Here is a 15,020-nt window from a genome sequence, read left to right as displayed (position 1 = left end):
ATGAGTTTAATGGCAGTAGAAAAATATATGCTGAAACATTTTTCACAGTCAGGACTAGTTGGAGGATGTGTCTAACAGGACATTCTTTTATAAAAACTGTGGAGACAGCAGTATGCAAAGTGCAGGATAGGTCCCAATGAGCAAAGAAAGCATGGAATCTTCTTTTAATTAAAAAAATAAGTAAAACAGGGGACTCTGAACAAAGTAATACTGGATAGATGTTGATGTCTTGCAAACCCTAGTTAATATTCTTTATTTTTGTGCAAGTGGAAAAGTGATAGTACTGTAATTAAATTTCCAGATAGAAACATTTGTTCGAAGTCCAAACCTCACCTGTAGTATTCCATAGAAGCAACATTCATTTATCAACCAAATTTTTGATTTGTACTGTTCCTAGGTGCTCTTTCCTGGGTACTGTTTTTCATGTGTACTTCTGTGCTTTTATGTGCACTTACTGCACAATTTCCCATTTGTACATCTGAGCATCCCTCGATGCTGCCAGTTCTTTTACTGGACACTAGTTTAACTTCAGGAGACATTTGAACTTCCCTCATTAAAGAGACACGACCTTGCTTGGATATTCTGAATGCATTTTAGATGTAGTTTATTTAGATTTATCATAAACCTGTTCCTAAAAGCATGAATGTACAATCTGGAAAAACTACCCTGAATAAAAACATGTAACCTGGATGGTAACAAGCGATTTGCAGCTTAGCCTTGTGATTCCAGCCAGATCATACAGTGTATGGCTTTGGAGCTTGAAAATGGATTCTCAGCTGTGTGTGTGGGTATAGTGAGACCATCACTCTTTTCTACAAGCTCATTTTGTGCTTAGGTAGGTTATTCACTGATATGTATTTTTCAGTTTGGGGGAGAATCATAAAAAAAAGACCTGAAAAAATCAGAAAGTGAATCACCATTTCAGGCCACCGAGTAGCAGACCAAATGCATCCAAGTTTGCTATCCATGCTATCATAGGTCAGCAGACAGCCACTGGAATACAAGCTGTTCTCTGCTGTCAGCTTGAGAAATACATGGTGGTTATCACTTGTGTGCAAGAACAGATGTAACAAATCGTGGAAAGTGATTATGCATGTGGGCAAAATCACTTTCTCTGCAGGTCCCGTGAAATAAACAGCTCTGTCGTTTGTCGAAGAAATTACAGGTTAGAGCTACCGTTTTCCACTTGGAAATTTCCAAATGCATGAGCAAGCAGTGATGGAAAAAGCACATATAGAAAAGCAATGACAAAATCGCTAGAAACAGAATGAAACGCCTCAAATTTCCAGTGGGGATGCTGAGGGAACAGCGTGAGGGCAGCTGCTGTGGTGATGCAGAGAGCATTCTGGTAACAAGCCTTCTGCTAACGCTGAAATGCAGGAGTTTTGGACACAAAAGCTTTACAGCAGACACAACAGCCTGCCGGTATCAGGACTTCCAGCAGCTTCAGTAGCAGTTACGTTACTGCCTTGGAAGAAATGCCTGCGTTGGGCTGCTGAGCCCTTCTTTCAGCCTGTCTGCTTTCAGTTTCTCGCTAAGAACGACCTGCTGCCTGGGATTGTTTTCACAAGGAATGACTGACTTGAAGGCAAAGCACACGGTTATGGCAGCCTTGCAAACGCCAGGTAACGCGATCGTACGACACTTCGTTTCACAGCGTGCAAACGCACAGCGCTCCGAGCCGGCTCGGCAGGCTTTCCCAACGCCGGGCGTCAAAAACCCCGCACCGCCGAAGCGTCCCCCGCCCACACCGGGCAGGACGCCAGGCCCTGCCCACGCCCTGCCGGCCAGGAGCAGCGGGAGCCCCGCGCATCTCGGTGAATATTCCCCGACGCCAAAAAGCGAGCTCGAAAGCCCCAAGCGCGGCATCTCGCCGGCGCCCTCCGAGCGCCCGCCCCGCGGCGGGGGGAGCAGGAAGGCGGCCCCACCCAGAGTGCCTCGCGCGCGACAGAGGCCGGCGCGCCTGCGCGCTGCGCGGCCGGCTCCCACCTCAGCGGAAGATGGCGGCGGGCGCCTCGGACCCCCTGGAAGAGATGCTGCTCTTCTCCGAGGAGGTGGACGAGAAGGCGGTCAGCGACCTGGTGGGCTCCCTGGAATCGCAGCTGGCCGGCGGCCAGGCCTCGGCCGAGGCGCCCCAGCCCAGGACCTCCGCCCCGTCCCAGCAGCAGCAGCAGCCGCCGCAGCAGCAGCAGCAGCAGCGCCAGGGCAGCCTGTCGGGGAGCGGCAGCCCCGTCCGGCAGCAGCAGGGGCACCCCGCGCCCCCACTCGCTACCGGGGCGGAGGAGGCTGCGGCGGGCCGTCCCGGAGCCGCGGAGAGCCGAGCCCCCGCCCCGGGGCCGCTCCCGTCCCCGTCTCCCCCGGCGGCAGCGGCGGCGGTGGCGGCGGCGGCGGCGGCGGGGCGGGGAGTGAGTGTAAACAGTAGTAGTGTGCAGCAATCACATGGAGCGGCTCTGCTCGGCGGCAGCCCCGCCGCCCCGGCCCCGCCGCAGCCCGCCGCGCCCCCGCCCGCCCCGCCTGTCAACAACCATGTGGCCGCCGGCGCCGGCTCCCGGGACGCGGGCAGCCCCAGCCCCGGCCGCAGCCCGCCCGCCGCGGAGCCGCCGCCGCGCAACGAGGCCGCGGAGGGGAGCGGGGCGGTGGGGAGCGGGCGGGCGGCGACGGAGGGAGCCGACGTCGTCGAGCCCGCGCCGCTGCCCGGCGAGGCGGCGCCCAACGGGGAGGGCGCCAGGGGCCGGGCGGCGGCAGTGCCACCAGTCAGCGGCCGGCAGAGCCCGGCCGGCAGGGAAGGCGGCGCGGCGCAGCCCAAGCCCGCGCACGGCCCGCAGCCCGCAGTAAACGCGCTCGGCAACTCCGCCAGCCCCGCGCCCGCCGCCACCCCGCCAGGACCGAGCTCTGCCGCCAAACCCGCGGGCATCGCCAAGCCGGGCGCTGCCCTTCCCGCCGCTTCGCAGGCGCTGTCGCCGCGGCCCGCGCTGGGTGCCGCCCCGAGGCTGGTGGCCCCGCAGCTGATCGTCAGGCCGCCCCAGCAGACCACTATCCAGCTGCCGCCGGGCTTCACCATCCCGCCCGGTAAGTGGGGCGGGCGGGGCGGGCGCGCGGCTCTTTGCTCGGCCTTTCTTTGGCGGAGCTTTTTCAAAGTTGGCGTTTTCCCGCTGCTCCGCTTGTTGCGAGCCAAAGGACGGGCGCCCGTCTGAGGGCGAGTCCTGGCCGACTGGCTGGCGTGAGCGAGGATGTGGTTGGGTTAGGGTACTTTGCTGCTGGTGCAAAGTAGTTGTGTCTCTTGTTTGACGAGTACTTGTTTCCTCTCTTTGGGAGAGTCGTGGTCACGGTAAGTTATTTTGTAACGGTGTAAAAACAGCTGTGCACCAGAACAATCTGGAACGCGTTAACCGGGAATCACGGCTCCCTTGAAGTGCTCTGCAATCTGCTGTACTCTTGATATGGAGAAAAGTTTTCTGTTTTCAGGGAGTGCCTTCGATGGGGACCGGGTGACCATATCCACTATGCAGTCCGGTTTAATGTAAAGTTCTTCCTTTTGGTGTGTGTGACTGTGTCACTCCTTGCTGGTTATTCACAGCTGTGCCATCACTGCATTTTGTTTCCAGCCCTGTAGAAGCCCCCGTGTCCTGCTTGTTCCCCTTTTAGTTTCTTCGTGTTGTTTTGTAAAGATGTGAGTTTGGCTGATGAATCAGAGCAGCATCTCCCCATCCTGGTAATTCCTACTTCACCGCGTACTGCCTTACTTAAACGCTTACAGGGTCGCAGTCTGTGCTCCCATGCTTAGATTGCAACATTACAAAAAGTTGCCAAGTTTGTTACAGATCTAGGAGATGAATTGACATTTAATTTTTTTTTCTTTTTTTTTCTTTTTTCTATTGATGTTGACAGCATGGTACTACCTGAGATACTGATGCAATCTGAAATAATTTATTTCTTTCACCATGTTTCTTTTAATAGCTTTTTTTTGTTGTTGTTGTTAGCCAAGATAAATTGAGCAAAATGCAATAGAAGTGTGCTTCTGGGTGTGCTGTAGTAGTTTGTGTATTTGACTGCAGCTTATGAAACTCCTGCTCCAAATTCTGATGCTCCAGTTGGATAAAGCTCAGTGGTTTCATGAAGACCTGACTAACTCAAAACTAATAAGGGGTTAGTTTAAAAATATGTGGCTATATTCCAATTATATTGTTAGCTTTAGCCATTGATTTCACATTTTTAATATGCTTGATAAATACTAACTACCTGTGATAAGTTGTGGCATGACTTTGTATGAAGTTTCTGCAGCTTATTGCCTTTGTTCTGCTTTGTAGTTTTTAAACAGAAGGGGAAAACAGAGCCCTTGAAAGCAATCTTGTCAGAGGTTTAGAGACAGTTCTGGAAATAATGTGTGTGGAAAATGCATTACTTGAATTTAATTTTGTTACTAGATAGCTTGAAATCCATTGAATTTGCATTAACAGGAGGATAGCATGTTCGAAGGATAAGAGTAATTCAGAAAATACTTGTTATTTTTGATTAATTACTCTTTAAGTTTGTGCATCATTATTAAATGATATTGAAACTCTCCTATTGTGATCTTCTGCCTAACACAGAAGTTTAGAATGAGTTTATTTTAGCAAATAATACTAATTAGCATACAATAACCAGCACCAGCTCTAGCACTTCATACCAGCTCACGAGTTGGATCTTTTAAAGCTGACAATAAGGAAGAATTAATCTCCTTGTTTAACTCAATTCTGATAATCTGACTGCTTCTTGCATGCTGCAAAATAAAAGAATTTTCAAGTCCTCAAAGCTGGATTAAAATATAAAATTGCTGCACGAACATGTATGCGTCTGTAGAAGTATTTATATCTGCAAATTGTATTGAAACCGTGTGGCACGCGTTGCAATTAATTTGTCTATCCTGTTCATTTTTTTTAAATTTAGATTGAATTTTACAAGGTTGAAAAAGTAATTAACAAGACAGATGTGAATTGGTGTAATGCCAATAGAATGTGTACTTTTTTTTATGTGGTATGCATTATCCTCTAAGGATTTTTACCATTAGGTTCACGACGCTCAGAGGAATGGTATCTGTTCCGCACACTGGAGCAGTGTTTTAATATTTGTTTGTCCAGAACAGCAGATATTGAATACATCATCTGCTTATGGGGTTTTCTACAAATCATTAGGTCTGGTGCTGGAAGGGTTGATGCACCTAGAAAGTTACCTTTTTAAGATTTGTTGTTGTTGAACTCTTCTTTTAAAAATTACTCATCAGGCTTTGAGAGAGATGTGATCGTATCCTTTGGATGAGGTCCTCGCAGTAGCTCTGTATGCTTTTTACCTTAAAACTCAATTCCCACAGCTCTTGAGTTCATAGTGGCAGAAATGTGTTTTCTGTTTATGATTTTTGTAGTGAAGGTGGCTGGGAGCACCCAGGACTCATTGAGTGAGGGCTTCTGTTGCAGCTGCAATTCAATTGTGTTCATCATGGGGCTGGGTTCTGTGTTTCTATGTCAGAGACTGAAAAGTGGCTTCTTAGTTCTGACTGAACTAGAAAAAACGCACTACATGCTTGCAGTGACCTGGAATAAGTGTAAAAGTCCAGGTGATCCAGGGGCCAGCTTAGCCTTTGGGAGCTCCTTTTTGACCTGCTGATAGTGGAAAACCAGGGCAGTTACACTAAGGGCAGACCTGGATGGCACCGAACGGATGTGTAGAAGGGCGTATTTGTGAGGCGTATTATGAGAAAATAAAAGTATTTTCATTTACATCCAGAAAGTACTCTCTTCATTTAAAACAGTTCCTTGGAATTTTTCCTCAAACACCCATGCTTCTAATTGTGTTGGGCCTCTGGGTGTGACAGTACTTTTTCTTCATGTCCAAACCTCCCAGTACAGTGATGGTAGGTGCTGAATAAATTCATGTGTCAGAGCTCAAACATTAACTAGATCTCAAATATCGTATACTCAGAAATGTGTCTGGCTTAATGTTTGCATCTACACGTTCCCTAACGCTGTTGTTTTAGTAAGCTCTCATGTCATTGTCCCTGGTATGTGCAAACTGAATGTTGTTCTCAGCAAATAGACCATTGTTATAGTTTACTTTAGTGACTATTTCTTTCAAGTTTTATTCTCCAAAACTTAGCTATACTTCTGTGCATCACTGCACATGTATATGCTCAAGTTACCATTTGTTTTGGTCACCATAAACTACAGGTGTTTGAATTTCAAACTAACTTGAGTAGTTTCTGTCTGCTGGTGGAAGCTCCTTTTCTTCATTGAAGTAAAATCTCATATTGCACCCCAGTAAAAAGAAAGGTACGGGATAAAGAAAAAGGGACAGTGCTATTGTTGTTTTTATTCTATATTTCACAGTTATGTGATTCCTTATAATTCGTGTTATTCTTTATTCTATAGTTATTGTCACTTTATTCTTACTAGGCATGGTCTTGGTGCGCACGGATGCTGGACAACTTGTGATGGTGCCTCAGCAGGCTCTAGCCCAGGCGCAGATGCAGGCTCAAGTGCAGACACAGGGACAAGGTCCTACCAGCATTTCACCTCGACTTTCAGTGCCCACAAGTGGCCCAGTTTTTCGCCTAACAACAGCTCAGGTATGTCTGGCTCAATTTCACCTTGCTTTTGTGTGTTTCATTTTCCTCTGTCTTGTACATTATCAGTTCTTTGACAAATGTGCTTCCCATGCACACACTTTTTTTTTTTTTTTTTTTTTAAATTGACAACCAGGAAATACTTATTCAAATACAGTTTATTTTCAGTGGCTTGAATTTTTTTTAATTTTTTTTTTTTTCCAGAAAAATCTACTTTGCAGGCTTTCTCAAGAGCCTTTTTGGGCTGTGAGTTCATTGGAGGTCAGAAGGCTCAGTCTTAGACAGAAATCAGTTTGGAATTTGTGCCACTGACTTAGTAAATGACTTTGTTCCCTCTCTGAGTCATTGTGATATTCCAGCACGGTGAATGGATGTACATGATCACTAGATTTCACTAGTAATTAGAAAAGAAAAAGCAAAGCATGTTCTATGCCAGAATTCACAGTAGTTAAATTTTTGTAGTATACTTTATTTGGGAGAAAGATTTGATTCCTCTGGTTCACTTCTGTTTTATTTTCAAGGATGAAAGTGTGGAGTTTATTTATTTATTTATTTAAAATTACTTTGTAAACTTTTTTTGTTTAAAATTCTGTAAGGATGCTGTTAGCTTCAAACTATGTATGACCTGTGCTTAACTATCTTACTAGAATGTAGAGGTAAGCATCTTCAGATGTATAGGGCTGTTGTGCTATGATAATTACAGGCAGAGTGAAAGGTAGCTTTGCCTAAGTTCACTGTTTATAAAAGAGATAACTCTGAATGAAACCAGGTGAAAAATATGCCTTTATAATTTCTGATTGATTGTTGGTTGGTTGAAATATCTTAAATATGTATATTAATATTTGATTGCTGTCACATTATATGCTTTGTGTTTTACATCATGTTTGTAGTTTAAGTTAAAAAGTAAAAGCAATGGTAAATTTTTCAGAAGAGAAGGAAGCCAGAATAGAATTGCATAATTGAAAATGAGGTAATCTAAACCGTAGAGTAGCCAAGTAAAATGCAAGTTTTAGATGTGAATGTAATAGGAATATTGTGTAGCTCAACAGAATGTATCTCAAGAAGAGATAAAAGCCTGGAAACGTTTGAAAAACTTTATGCTGTCAGAAAAAAGGGTAAGTGCAGTATTAGATGGAATATTCTAAAAGAACTCTGCGGGAAGGGCAGCTGGTTAATATCTAAATTTGTGTGATCTGAAAGGATGAGAAGATTTGTAAAAATCCTTCAGAGATAAATATGAGATGTCAGGAAAATAAACACAGTGACAGCTTATATTGATTTTCAAGTGTTTTTTTTTTTTTTTTTTTTTTTTTTTTACTGATTTGACACAAAGAAAAATCTGGATAATGTTCATTATTTAGTTTGTATGTCTGTTATTGGTTGTTTGCTTTCTTGCTTTGTTTGTTTGCTTTTAAAATAAATGCATTACTTCTTTATTATTGACTACAACAGAATATACAGTGCATACTCTAGCAACGGATTCTGAGATGAGTGTATAGCATAAATGCATAACAGATCATGGGATGGGACTGCACCAAGAATATGACCTCAGTCTGTTAAAATGAATTAGGTTTAGTTGGTTTGGTTTCATACTGTAAGTTTTCGTGCAACTTTAATTGCTGTGGGTAGCATTCAGAATTAAAATTCAGAGTGGAAACATCCATAGGAAATCACACATTAACAAATAGTTTGTTATTTGAGAACATATGAGGAGTACATCTTTATTGTACGTAGAATCTTATGACAAAAATGCAGTTCTGCTTGGCTGCATGTGTTCAATCTTTATTAGAAGATTGGAATTTGTATGTGTGCACAACAGATGCTGGGAGTTGATCGTATTGGCCTCAGGCAGGTGTTTTCCAGTTATATGAAGCTGTTAAGATTGTGGAAATAGTGTAATCTGACGTGCTGGGTTTTTGTAAAAATTAAGCTCTGAGGATACTGCATGTTCGTGTGTGGTAGAGATGCTAAAAATATGAGGGAGCTAGTTCTAGTATTAGGATGATGTAGTTGTTTTTCTGCAGGATTCCGAGTAGCTAGATAGCCTGCAGAGCATTAAAGGTATTTCTTTATACTTATTTGTGTTAATTAACAGATTGAGAATAGAGACGAACGGTGCCTTAGGAATGGTAAATGTCTTACAGCATGCAATAGTTCAGGTATTTTTAAGGTGGTGGGATTTGAATCATGATATTGTAGCCAGTCAGGATTCATCTGCTTTGAGAGACCTTTGTAGTCACTGCCCAGGCAGTACTGCGTTTCTTTAATTGCTGTCATTAAGAAAGACAAGAAATATTTAACAATGTCCCTCAAAAATACACATTTTTGTACAATAATGACTCTGTGGTATGTTGACTCTTTGATTTTTACAGTGCTTATTGTATATATGTTTGACATTGAAATGTAATTTGAAGATAATGACTTGAGGCATTTTAAAGCCACACTGTAAAAATCTAAATTCTAAAGGTTTTATCATATCAGAACTAGATATTAGACTTTCATTTGGTCAGGTGGAAGTTTATAACTAGAAGTTTTTGGAGGCAATGTCCAGTGATAAATACTATGCTGAGTTTTTGGAAGTGTCACTTATTTGAGGAGTCATTCTGGTTAGCCAAGAAAAAGGATGAAGCGCTAAAATGCAGAGAGGTGTATGTACTGAAAAAGAATTCATCCAGTGAGTTAGTGCTCAAAGTATTTTCTAGGATATCAGATCTTACTACAAAGAACGTGTTAGTCAATGTCTACTTCATAGCTCCTCTGTTTGCTTTTCTTTAGTTTGTACTGATTTCTAGCCAGCGTCAAATACCAGCTCAGTAATTGTTTTCAGTGTTACTGATGTAATTTCTATGTGCACTTTAAAAAATTATGTTAAAAAGTATGTTATGAGCTACGTAGTTAGATGTAAAATAAGGGTTATTAAATTATATCACAAAGAAATTGTAAAATCTGGTAGTTAGCTTTGGCAACTCAGTGAGTGCTGAGAGTGAGAGCAGCAGAATATAAAAGGAACAACTTTAAAAATAACAAGAAAGATAGTTTGCAAAACTAACAGAGTGTGCCTCTAAAATTGGAAGCTCTGTGAATCTCTTTTCTCTCTCTCTCTCTCTCTCTCTCTCTCTCCCTCTCAAAAAAAAAAAAAAAAAAAGTGGGGAAAATAAATAAATGTTTTAAGTGTTCTTAAATAGAATTGACTTAATCAATACATACAGCTATGCAGACTCTGGGTTACTTCTTTAGCCTAGTAATGTATCAAGATTTCCTTCCTGTATCCCAGGACCATTATTTGATAGATCTCCCCGTTGTTTGGGAGGGAAAATTCCTGTGACTTCAGCAGCTGTGCTTACATCCAGGACAGTCTATGAGGAAAGAGCCAACTTTCTGTAGGAGTAGCAGAAGAAAGCGTAGTTTAATTTCCCTCAGGATTTAGCATATGAGCTTAGCATAATTCCTTCCTTTGATTAAAAAACAAGCACATGTTGTCTTGCTGAAGGCTCAGAGCTCAAATATCTCCATACAAGAGTATTTTCCTCCCCGGGTAGAAAAGTAAGCATTGTGATTGCCGTGTCAAACAGAAAAGTTCGGGAAAACTGAGACACATAAATTCCCATTCATCCTACGGTAATCTCTTCTTTAACTGTGCAGTGAGTTGCAGTCTGTGATAAATGCACAAAGATAAAAGCATCAGCTAGAGCAGGCACACCATTACTGCAATTACTGTCGCACTGCAAACTTAAATTTGGTGTTTCTTTCTCTGGGGTGCTTGGCTTTCCTATTTAAATTACTTCTTTTGATTATAGCACCTTGATTCCATTTCTGTTAACATTCTGGAAACTGACAAATCAGATAAGCAAGTACCTTGTGGGAGAGGTCTCAATTCTGATTAGTTTAATGCAGAGCTTAAAGGCTATAGAGTACGGGAGTGTCACAAAAGCATGTGCAATGTTTGAAGGGTAGTCAGAAGTAGTGGAATGGATTCAGGCTGAAGAATCAGCGTTTGAAAATAACAGAATAGTATGGAGAAAGCAGTTGTGGAGACAAGTACCTGTAGTATGAAGATATGTGTAATATTTCAGTGATCTTCTAAATTTGCATCTGTGTGGTTTCTTTAAGTAAGAATTCAAGAAAAGCTTGAAATTGTATATTAAAATTTCAGTTTAGATCGATAATAAGGTTGTAGATGACTGTGACTGTGACTACAGCTAACTGCGCCCTTTTTTTTTTAGAAAAGGGAAATTATATGTCCAAATATCCAGATATAGATATTCAGACGTAGAAGAACAAAACATTTTTTGGTTTAGGAATACAATTCATCTTGTAGGTGTAGCTGGCAGAATCTTATCTTTTAAAAATATCTCGTGTTTTACCAGGAAGAATTTACTCTTATGAAAAATTATTATGAACTTCTGATGCATTAAGTTACACTGTGAATACTTTCTCACTGATAATGCTTGTTTGAAGAAAGCATTTAACAAGATGATAAATTTATAGTGAATATTGGTTTGAATTAACAGTGAATAATTTTCTTTGAATTTTTTATTTCTACACATTTGTTTTAGTTTCCTTTTGGTTTTGATCAAAATCATTTTTTTCTGCGTATTAAATCATTAATAGTGGCAGATCTGTACCTGCTGTATGACCTTAGTTAAAACAATGTGTGAAGAAAGAGCTATTATTTGATGGAACTTCAGTTGTCTTAGAAAAAAAGTTTCCTGTAGAGACTGCTACCACAAGTAGATCAAAAAAGCACAGGTTTATTTGCATCACCATATACTTCAGAGATGAAGACTTTTGCAATTATTATTTAGTTTGTGTTACACTTTTGCTTCCATGTCTTGTTTGGAAGCCTGTGCTTGTAAAATTATGAAAAATGAGTAGGTGCTGCCATCTAGTTTTTCTCTGGTGAGTTTCTTTTGTTTATCTACACTTTTCATTTGTACAGCTGATGGTTTTTCATGCTCTTGATGTGGCACATACTTGTTTGCTGGTTTTCAGAACCCGTTAGTTTTATTTTCATAACCCAAAAAGGAGAAACATAAATTTTTCAATTAAAATTATTTCAAGTTAGTTTCAAAATTAAAGTGCTTCTGGACAGCAAGAAGAAAGAAGTGAGCATCATATAGAGAAGAGCAGTGTTAAGCAGCAGCTTGGTCTTCACCATCATAAGTTCTCAAATTGTTGATGTTTGAGAAACTCTTCTTGCTAAAGCTGAGCCTTTCAAGTCCGAGATAGTTCTGATGATACACTTTGCCTGTATTTGTATTTCTGTTCTTTTACAATTTTGACTTTTTTTTCTGGTTTGTGTATTTATTTTTTCTGTTTTTCATATCCTTCCCATTTTCCTGATAAATGCTTATTTTGCTTCTTAGAAGTAAATTGTAAGCAAATTGAGAAATCTTTGTTGTTTCCTGAAGTGTATCAACTTTTTATCACATTAGCTATCCTGTAGTATTTTTGTATAGACAGTTTTGAGGGTTGTTCCTCTCACAGAGAATTCTGGAAAAGACATTTGTGTTAGCAGGGCAGATAGGTTGAAATGCCGATATCTTGGCTGTGTTTCAACCACAAAACCATTTTCCTTCCATGCATTCTACTGCTTACCTTTTGTAGTATTAACATACAATTTTTCAACTTCTTGAAATATCATGCCTATAGAACTGCCAAACATTAGTAAGGCTTTAAAATTAAGCTTGCAAAGATTAGGAAATGCTGAATTCCTGAGCAGTGCAGTAGTGGCTCCCATATGCATTATACTACGTGATCATGTTACTATTTTTCTTAATTTTTAAAATGTTCAACAACCTTGTGAAGAATTATGTGATATTTTCATCCTCAACTGTTTGGTGAATTGCTTCAGGCTTATTTGCTGCTTAGTTCCTAAGCATCTTTTTGAAGTGGGTATTAATAACTAAGCAGGGTTTCTTTTGCAATGCTTACCCCTACAATAACTTTCTCAACAATACAGTCGAGGGGATTATTAGCCTCTTTTTATAAGTAGAAAATAAAGATATTAAGTGAATAATTAAATATACTGGTTAACTTTTTGTGTTTATTTTGACTTTATTGTTTCCAGCTGCAGCCATGACAACACCACATCACTGACTCTACTTTTCAAGTTGCACACTATGTGTGTGGCATGGGAGAATTCACATGAGGTTATCTGTATTTGCATGCAATAGAATATTTGTGCAGCAGCTGTGCCACTGAGGTAGAAGTAAAATCCAACCTTAGGGCCAAAATTTACCTACTTTTTACCCACCAGATTCTTTGGTTTGCTGTGCCTCTCCTCATGCCCTACTTACCTTTTGTGTTTTTCTTTCTTTTCTTCTTTCTTCTTCTTTCTTTTTTCCTCTAAATGCACTCCAGCAGTGGTATCAGGTGAGGCCTGTGTCCCTTAGTTGTGTTCCTTAACACCGGCACCCTGAGTGTACATCAGTAGGTGGTACAGAATACAACTATACCACCAACTTTTTTCCAGAGGTTTACCGTCATCAGTGTACTAACTGTGGCAGTTTGAATGGCCTTGATTTTAAAAAGCTGCGAGTACACAAAGTAATTCCCAAAGTGCCTTAGCAGTGGCAAATATTTCCTGTGTATTTCAATGTAGTTTTTCCATATTCATGTGGCCTGCTTTTTAAAATGCACCGTTTTGATTATTCTTTCAAATATAACAGCAGCTCACTTGTGCACAGAAGATACAAAGCAGTTTGCTCCTGTTTTTGCCTTGAGCTTTGCCTTGCTACTTTTGGGTCCAGACAGCTGGTGAGAAGGTCTACATAGGAAAGTTAAGTTATTTAAAGAGTGAATTTGCAGTACTCAGAGTAATTCCACACTGACTCCTTCTGTGAACGATTACAGTGTGCACTGACTGCTTCTGTGGAAGTGACTTACTGCACCCTGGAAGTGAAGTAACTTGGGTTATCTGCATGACTTGTGCAGACAGAAAGAATCTTGGGACATCCACCCTCCATGCTGGCCAGATCCATTTGAAATCCATGCTTCCAGATCTGCACTGTGCTGTGCCCTGCTTAGAACAGTTAAGCTCTTTGCATGGAAAGAGCCAGCTCATGTCTGCATACAGAAGGCTATCTTACGTATTCTCAAGTGTCCCTATGGAGATTTGTAGTGGAGTATTCATTCATGTCCTGGTTTCTTTGCGTATTAATTTACAGGTGCAGTGGAAAGGCCTCTTAAACATTACATTTATATATTTAGGAAGTGCAAAGTGCACGATGCATCTGTTAAAAAAATAATACAGCTACACTTGAAAATACATCCCTTTCTTGGTCTTCGGTAGGAATTTTGGAATATAATTACTCTCATACCAAACCTTAGCAGTTGTTCTTTAAAGATCATTACAAAATCTGTTATGTTCCTGCAGGAGCTTGATACACTGGTTTATGATTTTATTTCATAGCATTGATAGTTTTTTTTTGTGTTTTTTTTTCCCCCATATATTTCCTTGACTTTTATTTACAGTTTTCCCTTAATAGAAAATACAGCTGATAGCTTCTAAATTGTGATTATTTTACTAGATTTGTTGATGTGTTTGTGTTGGGAGTTCCTACGGTGTCTTCTGACAACTTGTAGTTGTCATTCTAATGCAATTTTCACGATGCTTGCAAATAATGTAGGGAAATTCTGATGTTTTTGATCCACTCATTTCACATTTGACTTTTTATTGTTTTTGAGGTTTGGAACCCTGGTTGTAAAAAGTTGCATTAATTTCTTTGCAGTTCTTTGGTAGTAAGGCTTTTTCTTCAAGTCCTACTTATTAATAGATTTTGCTGCAACTTTGTATCAAAAGCTGTTATCACTAGTGATTTTTAAAATAGGATGCATTGAGTCTTAGCATTTCACAGCTCGCTCATGTGGTCTGGCACGGTGAAGAATTGTGTATGGAATATGTTGCACACTTAGATAACACACTATTATGGTACTGAAATGTCATGTTTTAATTACATGTGATTTTTTTTTCCCAGAGCATATTCTTATGATGAATTGAGAACATTTATTAATTGAGGAAAATTCTGTAGCGAGTAGTCTGAGCTATGTATGTATTTACAGAATTCTGACTGCAGATATTTCTTGGAACTGAGTGATTCAGAAATTTGTCTGGTTACCTCCCTTCTTTTTAAATCCCCACTTCTGTAAGCAGTCACTGACAAGAAGGGGGCTGACAGCATAGGGATTTTTAGCTCAGAAACTGAACATAAGTAAATGAACAAGATATGCAGTATTCATATTTATAAATGCAAGCATTCTTTAGGTACGTATAGTTTCATGTGACCAGTGAAATTGAAGCTAGTGGTCTTTTGGACATTTGAGAAAAGAAACATGGCATTTTAAATCCTAAAAAGCATTTACGATAATTCTTCTACAGAGACACACAATTCTACCTATTTGTGATGATGCTGTTTATTGCCTC

General features: G+C 40.8%; 1 protein-coding gene across 3 annotated transcripts in view; it reads left to right on the top strand.

Annotated features, from left to right (window-relative positions):
* The first annotated feature begins 1,935 nt into the window (after positions 1–1,935).
* LOC100543167 (transcription initiation factor TFIID subunit 4-like) overlaps positions 1,936–15,020 on the top strand; it is a 132,778-nt gene continuing 119,693 nt past the window's right edge. For all 3 annotated transcript variants that reach the window (XR_014886166.1, XM_085235120.1, XM_085235119.1), the window contains exons 1-2: positions 1,936–3,069; positions 6,426–6,598. Coding sequence is in view for 2 of the 3 variants with exons in the window: in XM_085235120.1 (XP_085091246.1) it covers positions 2,001–3,069; positions 6,426–6,598 (1,242 nt within the window). In the remaining variant the exon portion in view is untranslated. The remainder of the gene's footprint in view (positions 3,070–6,425; positions 6,599–15,020) is intronic.

Source organism: Meleagris gallopavo, chromosome 13 (assembly GCF_905368555.1).
Source record: "Meleagris gallopavo chromosome 13, MGAL_WU_HG_1.1, whole genome shotgun sequence".
Taxonomy (NCBI): domain Eukaryota; kingdom Metazoa; phylum Chordata; class Aves; order Galliformes; family Phasianidae; genus Meleagris; species Meleagris gallopavo.
Note: the sequence above shows the minus strand (reverse complement) of the source record. Positions and strands in the feature narration are given on the sequence as shown.